The 27,636-nt window shown below is 54.5% G+C and overlaps 2 protein-coding genes across 3 annotated transcripts; both read right to left on the reverse strand.

Annotated features, from left to right (window-relative positions):
* Positions 1–3,083: 3,083 nt before the first annotated feature.
* Positions 3,084–5,838, reverse strand: GJA4 (gap junction protein alpha 4). Of its 2 annotated transcripts, none has more exons than XM_045782555.2 (2): positions 5,590–5,838; positions 3,084–4,611 (listed from the first exon to the last, which is right to left on the reverse strand). In XM_045782555.2, exon 2 carries the CDS (start codon positions 4,592–4,594, stop codon positions 3,593–3,595), a length of 1,002 nt encoding a protein of 333 aa, XP_045638511.1. In that variant the 5' UTR covers positions 4,595–4,611; positions 5,590–5,838; the 3' UTR covers positions 3,084–3,592. The 2 variants fall into 2 exon arrangements, with proteins under 2 accessions (XP_045638511.1, XP_045638512.1); XM_045782556.2 differs by having other exon boundaries at positions 5,765–5,832.
* A 6,477-nt stretch (positions 5,839–12,315) lies between these two features.
* GJB3 (gap junction protein beta 3) lies at positions 12,316–15,113 on the reverse strand. The gene has a single exon (XM_045782524.2). The coding sequence runs from the start codon at positions 14,166–14,168 to the stop codon at positions 13,053–13,055; it is 1,116 nt and encodes a 371-aa protein (XP_045638480.2). The 5' UTR covers positions 14,169–15,113; the 3' UTR covers positions 12,316–13,052.
* Positions 15,114–27,636: the final 12,523 nt, after the last annotated feature.

Here is a 27,636-nt window from a genome sequence, read left to right on the forward strand (position 1 = left end):
AGCACATCACTCGTGGGCTTTAGACTAGTGACAAGTCACAGGTTACTTCCTGCAATGCTCCTCATACCTAATTGCCACATACCTGTTTCTCAGCTGAGGCCCAGAGAGGGAAAAGGACCAGCGTCAAGTCACTGTGGGGAGTGGGAGGCAGGAGTCAAGCCTCCTATGGCCCTTTCTGTGACTGAGAATTGCCTGTTACCATCTTAGATTTGGGTGGCGGTGAGGAATAGGCAGGTGGGAGGAAGAAGCGAGGTGGAATGTGCTGGGTTCCATCCAGGCCCATGTCACCAAGGAGGTGCTTGAGTCCAATACCTACTTAACATTCTCCTTGGCCTCACCCGACTAGTGCTTAGAGGGGAGGTAGGGCTGGTGGGGTAGTGGTGTGGGTTGTGTCCCTGCCCCCCAAAGAGGTATGTTGAAGTCCTAATGTCTAGAATCTCAGAATGTGACCTTATTTGGGAATAGGGTCTTTACAGAGGACATCAAGTTAAAATGAAGTCATTAGAATGGCCTTAAAATCCAATATGGCTGATGTCCTTATGAATAAATGTGGACACAGAGACAGACACACACAGAGGGAGAAAGCCATGTGGAGATGAAGGGGGAGACGGGGTGATGCTTCTATAAGCCAGAGAATGTCAAAGATGGCCAGCAACTCACCAGAAGCTGGGAGAGAGGCCTGGAACAGACTCTGCCTCACGGCCCCCAGGAGGAACCGACCCTGCAGACATCTTGATGTCAGACTTCCAGCCTCCAGGACTGTGAGAGAATAGGTAACCCACCCAGCCTGTGGTCCTTTGTTACAAAAGCCCTAGGAAATGAGTACAGGTGGATTGAAGCTTATAGTCACTCTTCATCCATGAGGCTTCACCCTACTGCCTTCACCCCCTGCCACTGTGTGTGGCCCCATTCCCACGACAGTATTCTCATCCTTAAACCACAGCCCATTTGCCTTTGTGTTTGTGTGGCCACCAGCCTAGGACCCAACCCCAGTCTTGCCCAAGATCCAAGTCCCTGGCCTGACCCCAGACCCCAGACCAAGCTCAGAATAGATGAACTTTGAGGGAAGGAAAGGATACCCTCCTTGCTCATCTACACCTTTCTTCTCTCACCTTTCCAAGCTAGGATGGGTAGGGAATACCTGCTGGAAGCACAAACTTCTAGAACCTTCCGGTTGGGCTGGCTCTAAGAGACTACCCTCTAGCCCAGAGATCTGCGCTCTCACCTTGGCTGGCGGAGAATCTCTTGGAAGAGGACCTCAGCCTCTTGGATCATGCCCTTCTTATGCACGAACAGCCTGCTTTCCGCCAAGTCTAAGTCAGTCCCTCATTTCACAAAGTGAATGATGGGCTAGGCCCATGGGGAATAAAAGTCACTCCCTGGCGATCCTTAGAGACTCACTGGGGAGATGAAATAGGCTCATAATAAGCAGTGGTTCAGTTTCCTGAGGTAGAGATCATCACTGGGGACTGGCCGGAGAAATCAAGGTGGGCTTCCAGCAGGAGGAAGGACCTACAGTAGCCTTGTCTGAGGCTGAGCTGAATTCTATTGCATGACTACTAGGAGCCAGGGACAATCTTGTGCTTTCTCTTGTTTTTATGTCTTGTTACTTGTGGGGCAGGCAATGTTATCTGCATATTATAGATGATAGAACAGAGACTCAAAGAAGTGAAATGATTAAGACTGCATGGCATTGCACATGTCAGAAGCAGCATTGAAATGGAGGACCGTCTGATGTCAAAGCTCACCTTTCTCTCCGCACTTGGGTACTGCCCTTTTCAGGGTCCTGTAGTGTTTAAAGGACCAGTGGGTCTTGGAAGTGGGGGGAAGGGGCGTTCTGGGCTGGCAAAGGACCAAGGTGAGAACACACCCAGATGAGTCTGGAGAGCTGTGGGGAGGCTGGTCTAGCAGATCTCTGGGATTCAGAGGGAACAATGGGAACCAGAGCTGGAGGACTTACAGGGGTGTAACTTTTCAGGCTGAGCATTCAGACTTTATGGGTAAGTAGTGAATAAGTTAGTTTTGGGGTGAGAGATGCAGAACTGGTGTTTTGGAGACCTATCTTGATGGAAGGGGGGACAAGTTGCCGACCTGCTGCAAAGGCTCTCAAGGAGAGGCATGTGGCCACTTGAGATGGACCCAGTCCCCTCTCCAACCCCAGCTCTCCCTGCGTAGGAGAGGACAGCTTGTTTCTGAGGGCCACTGTCAGTGTTCTCCACCCGTGTCACCTTCCAGAAAAGGTCCACTCTGCCAACACTGGGCTCATCCTCAACCATACCTCCCACATCCCGGATGGCTCATCAGACCCTAAGCACCCCCTGAACCCCCAACCATTCCTCTTCTCCATGCTTTTGCAGAAACAGTTTTCTTTGCCCAAATACTCCGTCATCTCTCCACCTTCCCAGGGAACTCCAATCCACTGGTCAAGATCTAGTTCCACTGTTTCTTTTTTTCTGCAAACTTTGTGAGTTAGGCAAGATTTGGTCCCTTCACAGTCTCTTCCACTTCTTTGTACTGCCGTCGTCTGTTCTTACTGAGTATTCAGTGCATGGGGAGGAGATATGATGCAGGCCCTTAAGTTGCTCCTTCTGGTGAACAGACTAGAAAGGCCAAGGTAGGAGGGGGCAAGGGATCTAAGCCTGCCTCCCCAAATACCAAGGGGTCCAGGATGGGGTGGGATAGAGTGCAGGGCCCATTTGAGCTGGACTGTGAAGGGCGTGGCCAGCAGACCTGCTTGGGTAGCACAGTGTCCAGCAAGGAGGCACACTGCACACAGTGTGGCCACGGCACTGGATGGCCATGGGGCGGGTTGGGGACTGACACGGCTCTGGCTGTTGTGGGGGGCTAGGGAGTGGGGATGGAAAGAGGAGGAGGGCCGTGGCGGAGGCATTTCAAAAGGTGAGTGTTTGGGACTCAGGGCTGCGGAGAGGCAGGATATAGGGGTGTGAGGGTTTAAGGTACTGGGTGGAGTTGGGGCTGCAGAGGTCAAAGATCACACAGGGCTGCAAAGAAAAGGAAGACGGGAAAGCAACTGCTCCCCAACCCTTGGAGGCATATTGTGACAGCATCCGTACACATCCAGCTTATGATCAAGTCTTGTTTATTTTAGAAGCATAAACAGTGAAACTAGGAAGGAGCGATGAGAACGAGACACCAGTCCCCTGGACAGGGCCAGATCCTACCCAGGCTGTGTGTGTGTGTGTGTGATCAAAGCCGACCCAGCAGCCTCGACCAGCCTTGCCCTGGGAGGACAACGTGGGCAGAGGTGAATCTCCCATGTGGGTGGGGTAAAATTGGCTCTGGGTTTGCTCGGAACCGAGTGAAAAAGTCCAGAGGCGCCACAACACCCTTGGCCAAGAACACGCCAAGCTGGCTCGGTCCATGCCTGGGGCCAAGTCATGTTCTGGAGGGGAAACCATCGTGTCCTCTGCTCACCGGGAAGGCCCCCGATGTTCAAAAACAGGCTGCAGTGAGGCCCCCTGGCCAGCAAGCAGCTGCTTCTCCTGCTCCCCTGCAGTCTTCAAGGAGAGGACATCCAAAGCAGCCAGACTTCCCGGGGGCCCCTCTGGTGGGTGACAGAAGCCCCAGGCCCCTACACATACTGCTTCTTGGAAGCAGAGCTGCTGGGGCGACTGGGGGATTTCTGGCCACTCTCGGGGGGTGGGTCCAGAAAGAGGGGTGCCCTGGAAGAAGCCAGCCTCTCCTCTGTAGTCAGGTTGGCCCAATTCTGCTCACTGGATGAGAGCCCATTGTAGGTGGGGCATGGTGGGGACGAGGGTCCCTCGCCCACGGGGAGGTAGAAGAAGACCTGGTCAGCGTAGGGCTCCGAGGAGGTGCGCTGAGTCGGGGGGGCATCCTGGCCCTGCTGGGCCTTCATCCCCCGGCTGAGGCAGCGGCACAGCAGGTGAACCAGCTCCAGCAGGTTGAGCACCAGGGAGATGAGTCCAACTACCAGCATGAAGATGATGAAGATCGTCTTCTCCGTGGGCCGTGAGACAAAGCAGTCTACGAGGTAGGGGCAGGGTGCACGCTGGCACACAAACACGGGCTCCATGGTCCAGCCATAGAGACGCCACTGGCCGTACAGGAAGCCTGCCTCCAGCACGCTTTTGCAGAGCACGCTGGCCACATAGGTGCCCATCAGCGCCCCTCGGATCTGCAGGCGACCGTCCTCTGCCACCGAGATCTTGGCCATCTGACGCTCTATGGCTGCCAGGGCCCGTTCCACGCGTGGGTCCTTGGCTGGCAGCGCCCGCAGCTCCCCCTCCTTCTGGCGCAGCCGCTCCTCGCGCCGAGACAGGTAAATGACGTGGCCCAGGTAGACCAGGGTTGGCGTGCTGACGAAGAGGAACTGCAGCACCCAGTAGCGGATGTGGGAGATCGGGAAGGCCTGGTCGTAGCACACGTTGGTGCAGCCCGGCTGGGCCGTGTTACACTCGAAATCGGACTGCTCGTCGCCCCACACCGACTCACCAGCCAGGCCCAGGATGAGGATGCGGAAGATGAAAAGCACCGTCAGCCAGATCTTGCCCACCACGGTGGAGTGCTCCTGGACTTGGTCCAGCAGCTTCTCGAGGAAGCCCCAGTCGCCCATGGCTCCCCGGCCTCCGTCTGCAGGGAGACACAGGACAGAGTCAACAGGGCATCCTCCTCAGTTGTCCTAGCAACAAGCCTGCAGGGAGGTTGGCCATGCCCATCTTGCCTACAGGGACACTGAGGCTCAAGGAGGGGGAAGGGACTGGCCTGGGGGCTCACACCCAGCAGTGGAGGGGGGGGCAGTAAGGACTAAAAGCTGATCTTTGGAGGACAGCTACTAAGTTCTGGCAAAATACAGCTAGGGTCCTTGTCTTGTCATCCATCTGTGCCCCTCTTGTTCCCAGCCCGAGTCCCAGGATGACACAGCTCAAGATTTGGATCAAGTTGAGGCTCCTGAGCTAATAGGAACAGAGAATTTGAGGAACTTACCTAAGGTCACACAGCTATGCTATGCCCCTCCCTCCTTTTGCCCATGACAGGCTGTCTGTCCCAGATTGTGGGGGTGGTGGTGCTATCTTCAGCTTCTCAGGGGGCCCAAAGCTTTGGGTCCCCACTCTTCTGCCCATTGTAGCTCCCCCAGCTGCCCTCACTCTAACCTTTGAGCTGGTGGGGGGGAGCGGGTGGGAGGAGTGTGAGATGCTGAAGGCATCATCCTGTAATAGTCCCACCTGTCAGCAATAGTGACCACCTGCCACTTAAGCGTGGACACGGATTCCACCCGCTTTCTCCCTCCCTCCCCCTCCCATCCCCACAAGCTGCCCCAAGCTGTTGCTGCCCAATTCTAGACTCTTAAAAGAATTGTCATAGCAGAGTGGAGGCACAGGCCACAAAATTCCCAGAGCACTGGGGAGAGGTGGGGAGAGGAGAGGAGAGTTGGGAGAAGAAATACAGGGAAGGGTGCAGGGGAGTGCTTCTTCCTTGGAGCAAAGCTGTTTAGAGCCAGGCTGTGGAATCAGACCTGAGTCCTCACTCCCTCTTGCTAACTAAGCTTGGGTAAGTGTCAGCCTTAGCACCTGAGTCTCCTGTCCTATAAAGTGGAAATAATGCTCTTACCTCCTAGAGTGATCAGAATACAGTGAAAGAAGGTTGGAACGGGGCTTAGCAGAGAGCCTGGCCACAGGCAGGCCGGGTGAGCGTAGCCGTTCGGGCTCCCTTAGCCCCTGTCCGGTGGCGGACGTGTCCCCCGCTCGCTGGCAGGTGGCGCCCCGGGGCCCCCAGCCCCACTCACCCACTGCCTGCCTGCTGGGCGGCCCAGTGGCGGCGGGGAAGCGCGACGGCGGAGCGGCGCCCGCGGGAGCCCTGCTGGACGGCGCCGGGCGGCGGGGGCGCCTTAAATAGCGCGGAGGGGCGGGGTGGGAGCAGGAAGCGCGGCGGGAGGGCGGCGGGGCGCTTTTCAGAGCGGGGGGCGGGGACGAGGAGGTGCAGGCTCTCTGAAGCCACGCTCAAGGAAGGCGCCCCGGAGGTGGCCCTGAGAATTACGCGGTGGAGGGGGCTCGAGAAGCCTCTGGCGTCCCGTTCTTCGCCCTCTGCACGGTCTTCCGGCCGGTAACCCTCCTAGCCTGTTTCTTTGGCTCTGGAACGGGAGTTCTCCGGGGCGAAGTGTTTTCAGGGTGGCTAGATTTGAAAGAGTCATAGAAAGAATTTTCCGATCCTGCAACTGATCCGAGGCTGTGAGGGATGGGCAGGTGGGGATGAGGGTGTGGGGGCCTCCAGGGAAGGGCCTTTCCTTGACCTGGGGGGCCTCTTGCCCTCGGTCGGAAGAAAGGAGGGAGAAGGCCACCCATTTTTTAGGTGGCCTCAGTGTGCCCCGCACCGTGTCAGGACTTGGCGTTCGGGGCTCCTCAGGACCTGGGGAGCCACTCTGGCGGAGAGGGGTTATATCTGCCCTCCCTAGAGTCTGCGGTGGGGCTGGGCTCTCAACCCAGCGTGAATTCTTGCCGAGTTCTCAAACATCCCCACTCCTGGGCAGGCGATCAGAGGTCACTAAGCAACTTCCTTAGGTCAGGGGAGACTGAAGAGGAGGGGCTCCCCACCTTTAGTTTGGATCCCATTTTCATGCCTCTAAATGGGGTGGGGGCACCCAACACAATTAGAGAGGTGGGCGGAACCTGCCACCGTTCATCACCCTATCGATGAACACGAACGAGGGTCTGCTGTGCAGCAGGCATTGTAAGTGAGAGGGGGATTGGACCATAAACCAGCCAGCTGTGGTCTCTGGCCTCCGGCTCTCACTGGCTGGTACAGGAGGCAGAAATTGAGCATCTCAGCCCTTGGTAAGGGTAAAGTTGTAAATATGGAAGGTTTTCCTGTGAACTACAGGGTGACCTAGAGAGGACTTGGTTGGGAATATTTCCTAGGGGAGACTGAATTAGCCGGTTGAGGGGGCTGGGGGAATCGTTCTAGACAGAAGGAGCAACGTGAGCAAAGGCCAAGGGTTGCAGAGACCTTGGTCGCTGCCCCTAGGGTGCTGAGACTTTGCTGGGCAGAGGCAGAAAACCCTAGAAGTTGAGACTTTGCTGTTGACTCCTGTGTCTTTAGGCAAGTTGCTTAAAGCCCTGTGCCTCAGTTACTTCCTCTGGAGAATGGGGATAGTAATGGTTCCTATTGTGTAGGGTTGATAGATCCAATCAGCACATAGCAGAATGTTGGTACACAGAAAGTTTTTGAATGAGTGGTGGCTAAAAACGTGACAGAATTGTTGTGGCCAAAAGGGGTCTGTGGGTTGGTCTTGGTGCGAGCAGACAGGGCTGAGGGGAAGGAAGCTCAGGGGTGGAGTGGTGGGGGGTTGGGGCCGCTAAGGAAAGGGAATGTGGCAGGTAAGGGCTGGGGACTAAGGCAGGTGGCAGAAAGGTCCTTGTTTTTCCACAACAGGATTCAGTCCTTGGACTCCCAGTGCCCCAGGGCTGGGTCCCTAGAATCCAGCCTTCAGCCGTAGCAGGGAGACTTCTGGGGCCGCAAGTGTGATGGGCTTGGCTCGGACCTCAGAACTTCAGGATGGGGCTGAGCTGGCTTCCCCTTCCAGGCCCGTCCCTCAGGGCCAGGCTGAGCGGAGCCTCCTGGATTTCCAAAACTGACAACTTCGCCCACTTAGTTCTGACCCCTGAGGGCATGAGAACAGAGGTCCCTGGAGGCCAGTTCTTACCACGCCCCCAAGACAGCCTCTGCTCCGAGTTCCTCTCCTGCCGCTGGGCCCAGGATCTCCCAAGCCTTTCTGATCCCATCTACTGGAACGAGGGAGGAGCAGGTAGAGACAGCAAGGCCCCTCGCCCTGTTCTCAGCCCTTCCTCAGGGGCTCTGGGGGTCAGGGTTCGAATGACCAGGGCCCTTTCTAAGGAAAAGCAGGGCAGGATCAACCTGGCCACTCCACCTGGGAGACATCCCCGGAACCCCATGCCTCCCTCTGTTCCCACTGCCCTGACCCTCTTTATGGGCCACTGTCTCAATGGCCTCCTAGCTGGTCTCCTGGCCTCCAGCCTCCACCCTTCCCCAGAGCTCAGACTGCACACTGCCTTGTTCAGAACCCTCTGGGGCTCCGCATTGCTTTCTCCAGACTCATCCCTCTCTCCATTTCTCTCCGTGATCCAGCCATTACTGTGGTTCTCCGTGCGCTCTGCCTGTGTCTGCGTGTCCCCCTGCATGGAGCACCCACACATGCTGAACCTGCGGGTCCTTCAGGATTTGGCTCTATGCCACCTTCTCTTGGAAGTCCCCTTGCTGACCTCCGCCTCCACCGGCTTAGGTGAGCCTTTGTGCTGCCAGCGGCTCAGGTCCTGCCTCTGGGTACATTGTTTTATTTTGGGATTTTTTTTTTGTTGTTTTGTTTTTAAAAATGTTTTTCTTAGGGGTCATAAAAAATGCATAACATAGAATTTATGTTGTGTTAATCGTCTTAAACATTTAAAAATGTACCATTTAGTAGTGTTATGTTCATTCCCATTGTTGAGGAACAGAACTCCAGAACTTTCTCATCTTGCAAATCTGAAACTCTAGACCAGTTGAACAACTCCCCGTTTCCCCTCCTCCACCCTAGGCGCATCATTTACGTGTGTCTACCTCCTCCCACCCTGCCCCATGAGGCTGCGGGGCCCCTTGAGGGCAGGCAGCTGGGTCTTGCTTATATCCCCAGCACCTAGCAGGGCACCAGGCCCATGTATGAATTTACTAATTCCACAGATTTTTACTGAGCACTCCCTGGTGCCGTGGCACTGTCTTAGACACTGGAGACCATCCAGGGGACAACCATAAAACTTCCCTGCCCTTGTGGATTTTACACTCCAACTGTGGGGAGACAGAACCTGCTCGGTGGTGATAAATGCTCTGCGGAAAGCAGGGAGGGAGGGTGGAGGGTGCAGGGGGTGCGGTTTCCATGTTGAGTAGAAGAGAGGAGACACTTTCACTAAGGGGCTGACGTCTGATGCATACCCTGAAGGGAAGGAGGGAGAACGAACTATAGCTCTCCTGGAGGAAAGAGCCTTTCAGAGGAGGGAATAGAGAGTGCAAAGGCCCTGAGGCAGGAGTGTGCCTGGTGTTTCCTGCTTGAGGGCCAGCAAGGAAGTCAGTATGGCTGGAGAGACGTGAGCAAGGGGAAGAGGTGAATGCTGGAGAACACAGAAGGTGTGGGGCGGGGCAGATCTTAGAGGCCCCTCAAGGCCTGTGTGATGTGTCTCGGGAGGTTTGGGCTGGGATGTGACATGGCCTGACCTGGGTTTTACAGGCTCACCGGGGCTGCGGTGCTGAGAATAGACTGAGGGGGTGAGTGGTGAATGCAGACCTCCCGCTTCATGACAAGCCTTGTAGCCCAGCTGGGGAGTGTGGGCAGCTGACAGCCTCCAGCTGTTAGCACTCTCAGGTCTGCTCCAGCTGTCCAGGTGGCCAAGCTCTGCGGGGTGGCCCCAGGCAGGGGCTGAGCCAAGCGGTGGTCAGGGGCCCAGCAACGTGGGACTCCTCTGTCTAATGGACACAGCACCCTGGGACAGGTCTTGTCACTCCATCCTGCTTCCTTCCCTTCCCTTTCTTCTGCTTTCCCAGGGTCAGGGCAGGAAGCGGGGACATTGTTGTAGTAATCCAGGGGCCAGATGACATAGCGGTCTTAGCTCAGGCTGCTGGAACAGAATACCACAGACTGGGGGGCTCAGACAATGGAAATTTACTTCTCACAGTTCTGGAGGCTGGAAGTCCAAGATCGGGGTGCCGGCATGGTTGGGTTCTTGGTGAAGACCCTCTTCCCGGTTTTCGCAGGGCTGTCTTCTCATTGTGTCCTCACATGGGGAAGAGAGAAAAGTCATCCCTCTTGTGTCTCTTCTTTTAAGGGCACCAATCCCATTCTCGAGGGCTCCATCTCGAAAGGGCCCCACTTCCTAATACCATCACATGGAAAATTAGGATTTCAACCTATGAATTTTGGGAGGACACAAACATTCAATCTGTAGTAGGAGGCTTGGGCCAAGGGTGATGAATACGAGATACTCTGTTTACCTTGGGGTGCATGGTGGCCCAGTTACTTCATGCAGTAGGTGGGGCTGTAAGGGTGTGTATCTGAAATCTAAGTCTATCCTATCTCTGATCAAAGGAAGCTGGCAAGTGAATCCTCATGTAATAGGGAAGGAGATAGAAGCGCGGACCCTGGGAGGAGAAGGCTGGGGACAGGAGAGCCACCTAGTGGTGGCAGCCTGGTGTGCTGGGGACTCTGGATGGTGAACACATCCTGCATGGGGAGAGTGAGCTGCCCGCTCAGAACAGCTCTCAGGCCACAGGTGGGTGACACAGGGTGGGGACATGCCCTCATCCACAGTCCTTGTCCACAGCCTGGAGAAGCAGGGCTGGGATTGGAAGATCAGTCGTACTGGGATAGCCGATGACGTCCTCCGCGTGCTCTGACCTCCAGGCCACCTCTGACCAGGCAGCTGGGATGTCTGGCAGCCAATAGGAGACATCCCACTTCCCTGAGACCTTTGCAATCATCCAGTCCGAGCTGGGACCGACCTATGATGTGGGCTGGGCAGCGGGCATGCTTGTGCCTGGATATTTACGGGATACATTAGCACCGTACTGCTGTGTTACCTACAGTGTCTCCTTCCATCTCTGCAGCAATCATAGGAGTAGGTACTGTTCTGAGTGCCAGGCTGAATATGTTCCCCTTGCCCCTCGGATCAACTCTCCACCTTGCTCTGTGCCCCGGGAGGCTGAGCCCTACCGATGCCTCACTCAGCTCCCTTGCCCTGTGGATTCTGGTTGGGCTGGGTTGGTGGGAACCACTGGCCAGTGAGCAGGAGATGTGAGGGTGAAGTTGGGGTATTTATTTGGTCGCTGGGGTTGAATGCATCCTGCAGCTCCAGTGTGGTCCCCGTCGTGGCAACTCGGGTACCAGCCCCAGGGCACTGAAGTAGTCTGTGTGGTTTCCTTAATTATCCCCATACTTTCCAATTTTTTTTCTTTATATATATAGAGAGAGTGCGAGCTTGGGGAGTGGCAGAGGGAGAGGGAGAGAGAATCTCAAAAAGGCTCCATGCCCAGCACGGACCCTGATGCGGGGCTGATCTCAAGACCCTGAGATCATGACCTGAACCGAAATCAAGAGTCAGACACCTAACCGACTGAGCCACCCAGGCGCCCCAATCATGCCCATACCTTTTAAAACAGTCCCTCAGGGAAACTCTATAAATTTAAAGTTGCTGGGTTTGAATGTGCCGTCTGTTTCTTGTTGGGCCCCTGACTGATGCAGTTCACACTGTACCGATGACAGGACCGAAATCCTGGAAGCTTGCACGGTGCAGCACGGTGATGGTGGTCACGAAGTGGTTAAGCTATGATTCAGACCTGGCGGGTGGGTGTCAGCCCAACCCCGGCCCTTGAAACTTGGCCGGCTTACCCACCCCACTAATGACCACACGTAAGAACAAAGGTGAACCACAGCCTGTTCTGCGGACGCAGTGATCTGCCCTCTCCCTGCCTGCCGTGGCTCTTGGCTCACTGCGCCTAGATTTCTGCCTCCTGGCCTCGGCTCTGATAGTCACTAAATGTTTTTCTGGATTAGTAGAGCCTGCACCCCCTTTTACTTTCCCTTCAGGTCTGGGCTGGTTATTGGTGTCCTCTAAGTTGCAGGTCACCACACCTGCTGGGAGTGGGGCTGGGAACCACTCCAGCAGTTGGTGAGTGCAGGAGACGAGTGTGCTTCTGTCCCCCCCTCCACTGCCCTGCCAAGGCTCTGAGCTGTTGGAGTTCAGCTCCTATTCCCCTGTGCAAGTCTCAGCATCCTGCCAGGGCCCTGGTGTGCCGAAAATGCTCAGGGAAAGTGGAAGGAGCTGCATAATGTTTGAGTGATGCTGGGACTCAATGCCTGTAGAGGAGACAACGGGCTGTTGTGAGAATATCTATCAGGAGGGACAGTATGAATAACAGGGATTTTGTGTACACAGGGTGGGGATGTGGGTTGTTGATGGCAGTGATTGGGCTATAAAGTGGAAGGAAGGGAGTGTGCTCAGGGCAGAGTTTCCCTGAAAATGCTAGAAGCGCTGTTGCAGAGGGAGCACAGCGCCCCCTTGTGACCATACTTATAACTACAACATATATATTGGGAGGTTCCAACCCACATCCCCACGAGGATCAACCCCCCACCCCAGCCTAACTTCTGCTGCAGCCGTGGCCACAGCTTCCATCCTAGCTTCACCCACAGACATATAGCTCTCTCCCCTCCTGAGGGCTACCTTCCCTGCCCTCAGGGTCTTGTGGGCGGGAGTGGAGAACAGAGGACGGAGCCAACGTGTATAAAACACAGCCTTTATTGATTTCAAAGAACATCTACCTTGAGTCTCTGGGGGCGTGGTCTGAGAGGCTAGCACCAGGTTGAGCACATTTGTGGGGAGAAGATGGGAGCAAAGCTGTCTGAACCTGGGGGGAGGAGGACTGGGCAGAGGGGGTCTTCTCCTGAAGGCAGTGGGGCCCCAGAGGGTCCCTGCATAGCTCAGGCAGCGGTTGGCATCACCTCCTTCTGCTCCTTGTCACAAGCTCACTTGCAGGCCTTCAGACCTCCCACGGCTTAGAGACTACTTCCTTCCCACCCCAGAAATCTGGGAGCTCCTCCCCAGGAAATGGAGATTCCCTCTGATCTGCATCCAGCCGGGGCAAGCATCTCCCTCTTCGTGGCCTCCAGGCCTCTGCACCTGCTGTTCTCTCTGCTAGGAAGGGCTTCGCACCTCGCTCAAACATGGCTTCCTCAGCGAAGCCCCGCCTGGGCACCCCCTCCTCCGTGAGCCCCCTAATGTCCCTTTGCATGCAGTAGTTAATTTGCTTGTCTCAAGGTCTGTCTCCCCCCAGGGCTGGCCCTGGCTCCGGGGTGGGAGACTTTTACCCAGGTAGACAGCACAGTGCCCAGCGCTCAGAAAGTCTGCCAGAAATGAAATGGGATAGATGAGTGAATTCAAAGGGGGGGCACCCAGCCCCCGCAGGACCCCTCCACCAGCGCGGGACTGCCCCACCTGTCCCCGTTGGTAGCCCCAGGGCCGCTCCCCAGCCCGCGGTCAGATGGGGGTCATGGTGGGTGCTGACGCGTGCCTCTTGTCATCACCAGAGTCGGAGCCCAGCTCCCCAGCCTCCACCAGCTTGTGGTGGCAGCGGCAGGTGGAGGCCCGGCTGGTGGAGGATGGGAGGCTGCGGCTTTTCGGGGCCTTGCTCTTGGTTATGCCCCGCAGGACCCTGTGGAAAATGAGGTAGCAGATCTCGCAGATGGTGAGCACGATGCAGACGGCAGAGGCCCCGACCATGAAGTAGGTGAAGACCTTCTTCTCGGTGGGCCGGGCGATGTAGCAGTCCACGACGTTGGGGCAGGGCGCCACGTTGGCGCACTGCACCAGGCGCGGCATGCCGAAGCCGTGCCAGAGCGTGTGCAGCACGTACAGGAAGAGGAGCTCGATGACGAGCTTGAAGATGAGGCTGAACAAGTAGGTCCACCACAGGCCGCCGTGCTTCTTGCCCGCGTTGGCGTACAGCTTGGCGCACTGGTCCCCGTGCTTCTGGCGGTGCCGCCGCTCGCGCTCCTCGCGGTAGGCCACGTGCAGGATGACCAGCAGCGAGGGGCACGTGACGAAGATGAGCTGCAGGGCCCAGAGGCGGATGTTGGAAATGGGGAAGAAGTTGTCGTAGCAGACGTTGGTACAGCCCGGCTGCTTCGTGTTGCAGTCGAAGTCCTTCTGCTCGTCCCCCCACACGCGCTCGGCGGCCACCACGTACACCAGCACGCGGAAGACGAACACCACCGACAGCCAGATGCGGCCGAACGCCGTGGAGTACTTGTTGACCCCGCTCAGGAGGGCCTGCAGTGTCTTCCAGTCCATGGTGCCTGGCGGGGGTGCCGGCCGCCGTGCCCGCCTGACAGAATAAAAGGGAAAACTGTATGGTCCTGACCGGGTGACGTTTGTTGAGCATTGCCTGCGTGCCAGGCGCTGTTCTCTGAGTTCTTTACGCGGGTGGATCGCGTGACCATCCAATGACCCTTTGAGATCAGGACTTTTTCTTCCCAAGCTACAGGTGGGATACGGGCACAGAGAGGTTAAGTAACCTGCCAAAAGTCCCAGAGCTTGTAGGCGGAAGAAAGGGAATGTGCATTTGCTGAGAAACAATCCCCATTTACGCAGCATTTATGGTGAGCCAGCCACGGAGCTAAACGTTCTGGGCACCATTATGTCCTTTAGTCCTTATAATGACCTCACGAGGTAGGTGCTATTATGCTCCACATTTACAGATGAAGAGAACAGTTGTAAAACACTTAGCACATAGTAAGTGCTCAATAAATGCTGGTCACTCATTGTGAACTCTGGAGAGAGCAAGCCACGCATTTCAAACTACAGCTGGATGCAAGGTTGGGCTGTCGGGGCCAGGGCTGTGCTCTCCACCACCTCCTCTCCCCTCCTGTGCTGGATGCCTGTCCCACGCCAGGTTCTTGCAACTTACTTCATTGATGCCTTGCTACCATCTTGTGAGGGTGGGGGTATGGGCCTGTAGGGGTCAACAGCAGGCCACCCCAAAACGGGCCACTTTGGCATGAAGATTGCTTGCGTTAAAAGCAGTCAAAGCCCATCAGATTCAGGAAAAGCTCTTTACCTCTCTTTCAACTGCCTAGAAGAATTCAGACAGAGGACCTGCTCCAGGAAGAGAGCTATCACCGTAGATAACTACATTTCTATATGAACCAGGTCTGGGAGACAGGGAGGAACCTAGCAAGGCTTGTTTGATCGAAGTCCTCTACATCCCATTGTTTCTGAGTGGCCTGGCAAACATTTGTTTCCCAAATATTTATTCCTTTTCGTCTTCTGTGCATTGTATTCCTTCCCTTTGAAGTCCCTGACCCCATTCCCTTCTCTTTCGCTCAGGATGACATATATACCTAATTTTGCCTGTCTTTGGAATTTCCTATCTGTGTGGATTCCCCATACATATGAAATTAAACTAGATTTTCTCCTGTTAATTTGTCTCAAGTCAATTCCGCGAGAAGGACCTTGAAGGACAGAGGAAATTCTTCCACCCCAATAAGCCCCATTCTACAGAGAGGAAACAGGCTTGGAGAGGAGACCTCCCGAAGGTCTCACAGTCAGCAGGTGGTGAGGTTGGGGGACCAGTTCAGGTTGGGGGTGAGTGGGGGATGTAATAATGGCCTGGCTCCTGGCATACCAGATCCAGGGAAACTCTAGAGACAGCCTCCCCTCCCTGTGCCAGAGCTGGGGGGAGCCCTAGCTCCCCCAGCCATGCTGGATGCCAGGGCTTTGCGGTAGGGAGACATACTGTATTCAGGCCCCCGAATCACACATTTTCCTCCCAGTGTTGGAATGACTCAGAGGGTGTGGACGGGTGGGTCTGCATGAGTACATCTAGTGTCTGGGTGCTGCCATGGGTGTGGGAACACGTGTCTCTCCATGTGCGTGTGTGGGCCTGTGTGCACATGTGGGTGCTCTTGGAGCTGGGGTTGTGGCTCTGAGTATGCACGATGCCTCTGGATCCAAACCCTGCATGACTGCTTCTCGCTCCTCTGCTGCTACCGCACTGCTTCAAGCCCCCATCATTCTCGCTGGTATTATTACCATGGCCTCCTCACTGCCTTTCAGGATCCGGTCCTGGGCCCTTAGAGTCCATGAAATTGGATCATGTCACTCACTTATTTAAAACTTTCTATTAGCTTCATGTTATGCTTAGAATTAAACCCCAGATTCTACATTCTTGCCCTCCTCTCTTATTTTCTCACCCCGATTCTCTCTGCTCTGGCCACACTGGGAGATCTGGGGGTTCCGCAATTATTCCTGCTGCCTGGAATGCTCTTTCTCCAGAACCCTGTATGGCTGGGTCTTTCTCATCACTGAGGTCTCTGCTTAAACATCATCTTAGTGGCCTCTACAGATTAATCTGTTTCTAGGAACCCAGGCTCTCCTGGTCACTCCACTCCTGTCCCTTTTATTTTCTTCCTTGAATTTAATCACCATTTGAAATTAAAATATTTGTTATTATTATTATCATTATTATTTATTCTTACTTATCATCTGTCTCCCTTACTAGAATGTCAGCTCTGTCTTGCTGCTTTATATTTAGTGCCTAGTGCTTGGCACATTGGAGACACTCATAAATGCTGGGTGAATACACAAATGCATGCTGACTTCTCAGAGAGGCAGCTTGGAGGGAAGGGCTGTGAGGTGTGGGCAGGAAGCCCCAGGAACAATCTGGACAAGGTGGCTTGCAGGAAGGACTTCCCCACCCTGGAGAGACGGAGAAAGCACAATTGCTTCTCAACACCTCTGCTCTCCTGATGCCTCTTCTCTGGGAATCTCCAACAGGATGGTGTGACTGAAGAAGACCTCATCCCAGGAGACCCTCCGCTTCTCCCCCACTTGCTCCTCTGAGACCTGGCTTTTGGGGAGGGGCAGTGGAATGTGATTTGAGCACCCATGGTAGCTGGATTCCAGCCTCTGCTCCACCATTTATTAGCCAGGAGACTTCCAAGAATTCCTTGATAGTTTTAACCTCCATTCCTTATCTCTAAAGGGAAAGAATTCCTACTTTCTTGAGCTGTTGTAAGAAACGTTAAAACCATTCCCTCCCCAGCCAACACTCACCTGGTGGGAGTTCAAAAATACTGAAGTGGTGGTTGGAGCCCCTGTCTGTCTGCCAGCCCTTGGAGAAGAGGGGCCCTGTCACCGGACACCCATCGGGGTGCAGTCCCCTTCCCCACGTTCCACCTTCCGGTCCTGTCTGTCCAGTCTCTGACACACCCCAGGGGACTCGACTCACCTGCAAAGAATTTCCCTCCAAGCCCAGAACCGGGACTGGTGGAGCCAGTCTGATTACCCGCATCTGGCCCCCAACACCACCTCCCAGCCGTCCGCTTTTTCCTAGCCCGGGGACCAAGGCTCGCCGAGCTGTCGCCACGCTCCAGAAAGCCACCACTCTGACCCCCCGCCCCAACTTACCTTCCTCCTCCACCGGCCCCACCCCCTTCCCCAGTTTTCCCTCCATCCCGGGCAGCTTGCAAGTTTGCAGACGTGGGAGGGGGGTGTCCCGGAGCCTTTCAGCCCCTGGAGCGCCCACCTCGCCCAGAACCGAGGGGCGAGAAGGCAGTGGGGGTGCTGGGGGAGACCCCTGCACCTCTTCCCTCCCCCAACCCCGCCCGGGGTCGCCCGGGTCCCGGGGCCCCCGCCCCGCACTCACTGGGAGCCCGCGTCCGGGAGCCCCGCGCGGCGGCGGGGAGGCGGGAGCCCGGCTCTGCGGCGGCGCGGAGGAGGGACGGTCGGGGAGGAGCCTGGGCGCCCGCCCGGCCGCGGGGGGTCCGCGTCTAGTGCCGCCGCCACCCGCTGCCGGGGCGGCCTTCCGAGCGTCCCGTCGCTGCTCCGAGCCTCGGTTTCTTCGTGTGGGAAATGGGGGCATCGGTGGCCATGGGCAGGGCTGTGGCGAAGGCTCCAATGAGATCAGGGGAGGCGTTCTAACCTGCGAAGTGCAGTGGCCCGGGACCGCCTGCAATCCTGACTCGCCCACACGCGTTACCACGGCTACCGTGGCCGCGCCCTGCGGGTCACTGTTCCCGCCCGGCGTCCGGCCTGGACCCGGCTCGGGGGCACTGTGGGGGTCTGCCCTCCCGGCACGACGGCCCTCCACGGCGGCGCCCGGCTCAGACTCTGTGTCCTCCAACAGGCACGCGCCCTGTGGAGAACCAGGTGGGGAGCAGACTCTGCGTCCACCCTGGAAGGGGCAGGGCGAATCCGGTGCCTGGAAAGGAGATGGGGGGATCCTTTGTCCAGGGGTGAGGGCGGGATGGAGAGTGGTCGTTGCCTGAGTTATGACAAGGGGCAGATCCTGCGGGAGAGGGGTAGGGGTGTTGGGGGCAGAGAGAGCCTTTGCCCTAGACATTCTGCGGAAGGAGGCGCGCCTGAAGCTGGGCTGCAGCTGGGCTGGGCTCTGCGGACAAGGACGCTTTGTCTTAGTTATTAATGTGCTATGACAAGGAGCCTTCCCAGCCTCCTTGGAGAAACCCCAGCGTTTCTGGCCTCCCTGGGAGTCCCGGGATCTTAGTCACCTTGGGCCCCGAGCCCTCAGTCTCTACAGAGATGGTATTGCTAACACAAGGGTGACTGTACATGGCACTTTCCCAGGACTGTTCCGGTTCACACCTGTGGCCCCAGTGTAATTAACATCAAAAATGCCCCCAAACCTGGGAAGATCAGTCACATGATCACCCTACCTACTACTCATTGTGATAGAGAACTAACCCTGCATTGGGTGCCCAGAGACATCTGCGTGCCAGGCATGGCCCGGAGATTGTTTCATCCTCACAGCACCGGATGAGGAAGGCATGATCCTTCCTGATTTTAAGAATGAGAAAACCAAGGTACAGAGAAGTTAGGTGACTTGCCCAGGGCCACACAGATAATAAGGAGCAGAGCCAGCTCTGGGTCTCAGCCACGTGGTTTCTGGATAGCTCAAAGCCACAGGGCAGAGACCATCTTTGACTCATTGGGTCATGGCCACTGAAAATTGTTGCTGAGGCTCAGTGCTGGGGGGGGGGTGTCTGCGTGCTTTGGGTATGTGTAGTGCGGGGGGACGTGTGAGTTTGACAGTGTCCTGTGAGGGTCCAGGACTCGGTCATCTGCTCCCTACCACCTGTTGCTCTCCAGCATTTCAGAGCAAACGTGCTCCCCACATTCTTATTTTGAACAATATTTCCATCCCTATAGCGTGTCGCAAAGGCGGCCCTGTCAAGGTTACCACGGACCTCCATGATGCTAAATCCAATAGTCATGTCTCTGTCCCCACCCTCCTGGGCCGACAAAAGCACCTGACACCATTGACCACTTCTTCCTCCTCAAAACACTTTCTTCCTTTGGCTTCCTTGACATCACCCTCCCAGTTTCCTCGTGACTTGGAGGCCTCACATGCTAGTGTCCAATGTGGGCATGTCCCAGGACTCGGCCTCTTCTCTCCTGTGTGAACTCACCCAGTCTGGGGCTTTCTATACTCTCCACCACTGACGAGTCCCACATTTCTGGTGCTGCTCCTGACTTCTCCCTGAAGGGCTGCCCACCTGACCACCGGGTTTCCAGTTACTTGGTTTTCCTTCCTGAGATCAATTATCCATCTTTGACTGTATAGATACTCTTCTTTCAACACTTACCCAAGGGAGGTATGCTATGCACATGGTTCCGCACTCTGCTATTTTTTAAAAAGATTTTATTCATCTATTTATTTGGGGGGGAAGGGGCAGAGGGAGAGGGAGGGAATTTCCAGCAGATTCCACACGGAGCATGGAGCCCTAGGCGGTCACCCCGAGATCGTGACCTGAGCTGAAACCAAGGGTTGGACACTTCCCCGACTGAACCACCCAGGTGCTCCCTTTGCTATTTTTTTTTAAAGATTTTATTTATTTATATGACAGAGAGAGAGAGGGAACACAAGCAGGGGGAGTGGGAGAGGAAGAAGCAGGCTCCCAGTGGAGGAGCCCGATGTGGGGCTCGATCCCAGGACCCTGGGATCATGCCCTGAGCCGAAGGCAGACGCTTAACGACTGAGCCACCCAGGCGCCCCCCCCCTTGCTATTTTTATTTAACAAAATCTAGGACATTTTCCCTCTATCGGTAGATATAGAACCACCTCATTTTTTCTCATAAAACAGCTGACTAGTATTCTATTTCTCCCATCAGTAGATGTAGACCTGTCTCTTTAAAGAAAAAAAAACCCAAACAGCTAATAGTATGTATACTATAATATACTTAATCAGTCCCATATTGATGAAAATTAAGGCAGCTTCTAATCGTATATTTCCTTCTTTCTATTATAAGCACCCCTGCAATAAATATCCTTGGACAAACATCATTTAACACATTTTAAAATTAGGTCTGTAGTATATATTCCTAGAAGTGGAATTTTGGGTTAAAGTTGTATGCTCATTTGTACTTTTCATAGATAATGCCACAACTTCTCCACAGGTGGATTAGTTGATGCTGCCACCGGACATGAGGGCCTGTTTCCCCATCTCCTGGCCCGTGTGGAGTGTTCTCTCCCTGTGCAATCTTTGCCAGTGGTCTCATTATACTTCTGTTTGGCATTTCTCTTATCATGAGTGAAGATGAGCGTCTTTCGATATACTCAGCATCCACTGTGTTTGTCTTGCTGTCAATTGTCCTTTGTTTTTGCCCATTTTTCTACCGGATGGTTGCCTTTTAAATTATTGGTTTCTTAGGAGCTCTTTATATATTCAAGAAAGAAGCCCTCTGTGTCTGATACAAATAAAAAAGATCTCTCCCTCCCAGTTTCCCACTTGTATTTTGACTTTGCATCTGGAGTTTTTGCCACGCACACTTGAAACATTTTTGATGTCACATTTATCAGTCTTCTCTTTTATGGCTTCTGGGCTTGGTCATAATTAGAAATGTCTTCCCCACTCTGAGAGCTGAAAAAGTTTTCCTCCCATGCTTTCTCCTAGCTAAAGTAGTACTTCAATGCTTTAAATCAGATCGTCGTCACTCCCCTATGAAATCCTTGCAGTGACTTACCGTTGCTCTTAGACTAACACCCACTCTCCTGACACCGGCCCACAAAGTTCCGAGCCACCTGCTCCCACACTGGCTTCCATTCCGTTCCACAGACAAGCCACGTCCAGTCCAGCCGCCTGGCCTTTGCCATTGCTTCTTCCTCTGCCTGCACTGCTCTTCACCTGGTATTCCCCGGCACCCCCTGTGAAGCCACCTCGCCCGCTTCCTCAGCAGTCGCGCTCAGAACAGTCCCTGAAATTCCCTCGGAGAGAGCAGCGAGCTTGCGGGGGGCACTCCTGCGGCACCTGCAGGACTCAGAGGCTCAGTGATTGTTTGCAGAGTTCATCTTGGGAGCACATGAAGTTATGCGTGAGAACTGTCTGGTGTGTGCGACTGGGTAGTGGGGTGTTAATGGGGTAGCGTGGGGAGTAGGCAGGTGGTTGTGAATGGGTATGATTTTGTAGAGGTGGCTGGTAGGGTTTTGTGAGGTTGTGTGCGTGTGTGGTTGTGTATGAGGTGGTGTCTCTGTGTATGGTTGGGTTATTTGGCTCTGGTGACCGGGTGATTTTATGGCCTAGGTCCTCTCGTTCTGACCTTGCCAGCACTGCTCCCTCGCTCCTGACAGCAGGCAGTGCCTCCAACAACTGGCCTTCGCTTTTTCCGGAGGGATCTGGAAGAGACCCCACTCAGAAAGAGGCTGTGAGGCTGCTGTCCCACTTCCAAGTTCTGCTCCCTGAGCAAGGGAATGTGTGGGAGGCCATGTAGGCCATCCCCTCGCCTCGGGGCAAGGCTGTGTCGTGCCAGGGCTTGGAAGCTGCCCAGGCCACCCACACTCCGTTCAGGGCCTACACCTGGTCTCTGGGGGTGGCAGGCTCTAAGCCTGGCCCTGTGCTTCTTCCGGCCCACACCTTGGCACGAGCCGGTCTTATTCCCAGGTCGCCCCTTGTGTCTGGCATGCCTCAGGCAGGGGCTTCCCTCTCTGGTCGGGGTTTTGCTAGTGTTTGCATATGTGCCCTGGCCCTCCTTGGGCCTCAAGGCCCCCTCTTCCCTTGAGCAGAGTGGGGCAGGCAGAACCCACTGGGAAGCAGGTCGGGTGGAAGGATGGGGGCTTTCCAGCCATGCTCCAGCATGTCCGGGGCTGTGGGTAGGAAGGAAGAGCTCTCCCAGGATCCAGGCTAAAATGTGGCTTTCCTTCCAAGACGCCGAGAGTTACTTGGAACTCCTGCCCACACATCCGCCACCAGAGGTCACACATGGCTTTTCTGAGTTACTGTCGAGCTTCAAGCATTCCACATGTACCCTGAATCCCACCCCTTCTCACCCACCCTGGACCTCACTCCCCCTCTTTCTCCTCCACCTTCTTCCTTCTGCTCTTTACTGCATCTTTCCCTTTACAGTAAATGCACGGGTCCTTCCCTGTCCCAGAAACAAACAAGCCTCCCTCACCCCACTTCTTCAGCATCTGCCGCATCTTCCACTGCTTTGGAGTCAGACTCCTTAGAAGAGTTGTCTTGATGTTGAATCTCCATCCGTTCTCTGCATCCCTCTCTGAGCTCACTCTCAGGGAGGACTTTGCTTAGTGCGGTCCACCGGGACCCTCTTGCTGGGGCTCCCAAGCCTGGGTCTCCGCACTCCCGGCCGCAACTGGTCGCCAGGACGTCACACTCTCCTGACTTTTCTTCCTTTCTGCTTTTTCTTTCTCTGTCTCCTTCGTGGATCCTCCAGATCTCCCTGACTTTGAAGTACTGGGGTGCCCTGGGGCTCAGTCCTCGGCTCTTTCTCTTCTCTGTCCCCACTCACTGTCTTGACAATGTCATCCAGTCTCAGGATTTAAAATATCAGAATTAGGCTGATAATGCCAAGTGCTTATCTCCAGCCAGGCCACCCCCCTGAACTCTGGGCTCACATGCTCAGAGGCTACTCCACATCTCCTGTGGGCATCCAGTAGGTATCGTAAACTTACCCGGTGCCACATTAAACTCCTGCTTTATTAGGATTGTCAGATTTAGAACCAAAGCAAGCAAGCAAACAAAAACCCCCAAAACAAAACAGAACGCAAAAGCATGGGCTCTGTTAAATTTCAGATAGCACATGGGACTTACTTATACTAAAAAAACTAACCTATTCTTTATTTGAAATTAAAATTGAGCTAGGAGTCCTGATTTTAACCGACACCCTGCTCCCTATATCCCTCTCCCATCTTTCTCCAGCCTTTACTCATCCAGATGAGTAAGTGGCAGTTGTACTCATCTACTCGTTAAGGCCCCAAACTTAAGAGTCATTGTTGACTCTTTTTATTTTTACCCCACGTTCACTGCCACCGAATCATTTTGGTGCTGCTTTCAAAATGTTTTCGAAATCCGGCCACTTCTCACTGACTCTATTAGTGTTATCCTAGTAACATCAAAGCCACAGATAATTTCTTCCCTGTATTATTGCAGGTGTCTTATAACTGAGGGCCCTCTTTATCCTTTGCCCCCATGCATCTATTGTAAACACAGCCACCAAGGGGATCATGCCCCCCCCCCCTTTGTCCCCAAGGTGCTCCCCTGGCTTTCTGCTCACTCAGAGTGACAGCCAGAGGTATGGGGATGGCCTGTAGGACGCCGTGTCAGCTGGTCCTTCTCGGGCCTCATCTGAACACTCTGGCCTCTTGGCTCTCTTGCTGCACAGCCTCTCTGGCTTCTCTGCTGTCCGTGGTGTGCCTGGGCTCTTCCACAGCCTTCACGCCCATGTTCCTGCTTTTCCTTTCATCTGGCACACTTTCCCCCAACTCTGCACGGTGTGCTGCCTTGCCTTCCCCGGCCTCCCCATCCAAAGTTGGTCTCCCCACACTCTCTCCTCCTGCTTCATTTTTCTCCTTGGCAAGTACGATCATGTAAGGTATTGTACATTTTGCTTATTCTTGTTAATGGTTTCTCCCATCACTAGAATCTGTGAGGACAGCCATTTTGGGGGGGTCTGTTGTGTCCTCTGCTGTATTCCCAGTGTCTAATACAGGACCTGGCACTTTGTGGACAAAGTCCTTGCCAAATGAGTGAATAAACCCATCATGCAGAATAAGGCCCCATCCCAGGCTGACACAGAGCTGCTGTTTGAGCAGGTCCTTCTAGCTTAGTATCCCACCCACCTACCCTCTAGAAGTCTTTCCCTGACCACCTGCCTCCTCCAGGGAGCCTTCCCTGACTGAGTCTCATCTCTTTCCCCTCCCTTCTGCCAGCAGGCCCAAATCCCTGGTCTGGTACTCAAGGGGCAAGTGGGCTGTGTGGCTGGGTCTGTCTTCACCCGGCCTCCCCTCTCTCATGGGAAGAGGCTCTTCGCCTGAGATGTCCTTTGAGCTACAAGGGTGTGGGCATCTGGGCAGCTGGGGAAGCCAGCCTGGGGTGAGGCGTGTGCCAGATTCCTGAAATCAGCCTGCCCCCTGCACTGTGGGAGCTCCCGGAGCCTTGATTCTGGGTGGAAGAGGGGCTGGGCACTGGGCATCAGGGATTAGAGCCTAGACGGGGTCTGGGCTGCAGGGTCATGTTTCCTGAACTCGCTGTTCCTACCGATTGGGGAGGTCCTGACATCGGTGCCCGAGTTGGTGATTTCCCATTGGCTGAGCTGGGAAGCACAAGAAGGGAAGCAGGTTGGGAGAAGCAGAAAGAAATGATAAGGTCGTTGTGTCCAGAGTTGGCTAAGTGATATGTGTGTTTGTAAATGAGATTCCAGTGCAGCCATTTTGACAAGAGCATCGGAACATTCTGGCATGACTTGTAAAAGCCCCCCCCGCTTTTTTCTTATGATGCAAGGATGCACCGGGCAGTGTCACTCCATCCCACACTCCGTCCCCGAGCTTCACCAAGTGCCCAACACAGCCCATCCCAGAGCCTCGGGGATGGGACGTGGCTCAGCATTGGTTGTTTTCACACAACTGAATTTTCCTTTGCATCCAAAAGCCCCACCGGGTTGTGTGTGGAACACACATGTCTGGATGTGGGAAGGCAGCAGGACGCATGGGACAGGAAAGAGAAGAACAATGGCAACTTTGTACGTTGCTGGTGCTCATGCAAAATGGTGCAGCTGCCGTGGGTGACAGTTTGGCGGTTCCTCCAAAAAAAACGTAGAATGACCATATGAGCCAGCAAGTCTACACCTACGTGTATACCCAGATCTGAAGAGAGCGACTCAGACCCGTCCGTGGATGTTCATAGCAGCACCATTCACAATAGCCAAGACAAATGTTTGGAAACAACCCCGATGGCCATCAAAGGAAGAATGGATAAACGGAATGTGGTCTATCCACACAATGGAGTATTATTCAGCCACTCAAGGGACTCGAGTCGGATACATGCATGCTACAATGTGGCTGAATCTTGAAAACAATATGTCAAGGGAAATAAGCCAGACACAAAAGGACAGATATTGTATGATTTCTAGGATACTAGAATCCGTAAATTCAGAGGGACAGTCAGTCATTGGAGGCTACCAAGGGCTGGATGGAGGCGTGAGTGGGGTTTATTATTCAGTGGGTACAGAGTTTTTGTTAGGGGTAACGAGAAAGTTCTGGAAGTAGTGGTGATGGTCGTACAACATTGTTAATGGAATTAACACTACTGAGTCGTGCACCTGGAAATGGTTAAAATGGCAATTTCATGTTATGTATATCTTATCACAATAAAAATACTCAGGAAAATTAGGAATATTAGGGATATTAGGGAAAAATAGGAGACAAGGAAATAATCCGTGAGGAGATATGGATTTGGGAATCAGCAGTGACCAGATGGTAATGAAGGCCATGGGAGCAGAGGAGCTCACCCAGGGAGAGAGTGGAGACTGGGAGAACAGACAGCCTGGGAAGAGCCCCAAGGACCCCCCCCCCAATGGTGGGGGGCACTGAAGGACATTGACGGGGCATGACTGGAGCTTCAGGAAAACTGGAAGAACCCTGGGCATATTAGTCAGTGCTCCTGATTGCAAATGACAGAAATCCAATTTGAATTAGTTTGGGCACAGAGGGGAATTGATTAGCTTGTAGAAACATGGGGAGAGCAGGGGTGCCTAGGAGCCCCAGAAGCACCCGCCTGGAGACAGGTCTGGCTTTGTCTCTCCTGCTTGCCTCCCCTCTGCTCCTCTCTGCCTGTTGGCTCCTCCTTTCCATGTGCTGACAGACTTTTGCCCAGGGTCACCCGGTCCCTCCGAAAGGGTTCAAATAATCTGGGGAGGAACCTCGAGTGTCCCCACCTGGAGCACATACCCACCCTGAGGTCGAGGGGCCAGGCTGCATGACCGACAGTCGCCCATAGCTCCGCCATTTGGAGCCTCACTGGGCAGACAGCACGTACAAGGTATCTGTGGTATGGGCGAGGTATAGAGGGAAGGCAGTTTACCCTGTGAAATGGCTCATGGCACAAGGACTGGTAGCATCCACTGGGCTTGGGGGCGAAGGAATCTTAGGTGCGCTCCGTAAGGGCAGGGTGGCTTGGGTGGGGTGATGGAGCAGGGACCAGATCATAGCTGGTGGGAGGGAGTGGGAGCTGAGGAAGTCCAGATGGGGAGTGCAGACCTGTTTCGCGAGGCGCAGTTGGGAAAGCCAAGAGAGAGATAAGGAGGTGGTTGCGGGAGACGTGGGGTCAAGGAAGGATTTTGTTTTAGCTTTTGGATGGGAGAGATGCGAGCCTGCTGAAACTCTGGGAGAGCCAGGAGAGAGCTAGAGGTTGAAGAAACAAGAGGGCGGGAAGAGGTTGGAGAGCGGGGGTCCTGAGCACGGGGTGTGGTGGGATGGGGGAGGTTAAAGCAGTAACAGGAGTGGCCTCACCCCTTTGACTATGCTGGGGGAAGGAGGGTGGGCCAGCGTGGATGCAGGTTGGTCTGCGGGTCTGGTGGCAGTCAATGGGAGAGCATTCTTGGAAGCTTTTGCTTTCTCTGAGATGTGGGATGAAGATCAGATAGAACTGGCTAGAAGTTTCGAGGAGAATGGAGACGCCTGAGAAGGCCAGGCACCACCATGAACAATGGCAGAGAACCGAAGCAGAGAAGAAGGAGGGCTGTCAGGTGGGGCTGGAGAATATGGATTTGCGGTGACCTCACTCTGGTTGGCTGCTGGGTTCACTGGAGCAGAGTCCAGCACAGGGTGTAGCCATGGGAAGGACAGTTGGACTGATGTGGGCTCAGCAGGAGGGGCAGAGAGATGATGGGGATATTGGTTGGACAGCAGTTCCTTCCAGTCATTTTCTCAGCAAATTTTTTTTAAAGATTTTATTTATTAATTTGACAGAGAGAGACAGCCAGCAAGAGAGGGAACAGAAGCAGGGGGAGTGGGAGAGGAAGAAGCAGGGGGAGTGGGAGAGGAAGAAGCAGGCTCCTAGCGGAGGAGCCTGATGTGGGGCTCGATCCCAGAATGCTGGGATCACGCCCTGAGCCGAAGGCAGACGCTTAACGACTGTGCTACCCAGGCACCCCTCTCAGCAAATATTGATTACCCTTTTACTGTATACCAGGCACAGTGCAGGGCCAACCAGATGGATACTTTTCTGGCCTTCAGAGAGACTGTGGTCTAGAAGGAAGGACAGACATCAGTCTAAGAGCTCCCATGGGATGTGAGGGTGATGGGAGAGACTGTGGATCCCAAGCCTAGGCTGGATGCAGAAGGAGGGGAATGTAGGAAGGGCTGGCAGATTAGGAGAAGGTCACCGGGTCAGGTCTGGAGGTGCCTATGTGGTCCCCTGTGGATCTGTTGAACAAACATGAACAGTTGCTGAGGGAGGAGCTAGGTGAGGGGGTTGGGGGGAAGTTGTGGTCAGAGAGTGGGTGACCTGCACCTGTCTCACCCTCTCCTCCTTCCCTCTTGTTACAGTAGGTGACCTGTCCTTTTCCTGTTGAAGTCCGAGCCTCCATCTGGGCTCTGCATCCCATTCCCTCTGGCCCTATGGGGACCTTGACCTCCTTTCCCCTCTACTGGATTCATTTCACCATTATTTAAATATTCTCAAGTCTCTCTCACTGTAAAAATAAATTCTTGACTGCTCCCATCTTTCAGCAAGGAACACCCTTTCATTTTCTATTCTTCTCCCAGCCACCATTTTCCAACCAGTTGTCCACACTTGCTATCTCCATTTACTTG

This window comes from Ursus americanus, chromosome 33 (genome assembly GCF_024610735.1).
Source record: "Ursus americanus isolate L20-20 chromosome 33, mUrsAme1.1.p, whole genome shotgun sequence".
In the NCBI taxonomy this organism is placed as follows: Eukaryota; Metazoa; Chordata; class Mammalia; order Carnivora; family Ursidae; genus Ursus; species Ursus americanus.

Coding starts and splice junctions, on each gene's coding strand:
- GJA4 (XM_045782555.2), bottom strand. CDS start 4,594: ATGGGCGACTGGGGCTTCCTCGAGAAGCTGCTGGACCAAGTCCAGGAG.
- GJB3 (XM_045782524.2), bottom strand. CDS start 14,168: ATGCTGCGTAAATGGGGATTGTTTCTCAGCAAATGCACATTCCCTTTC.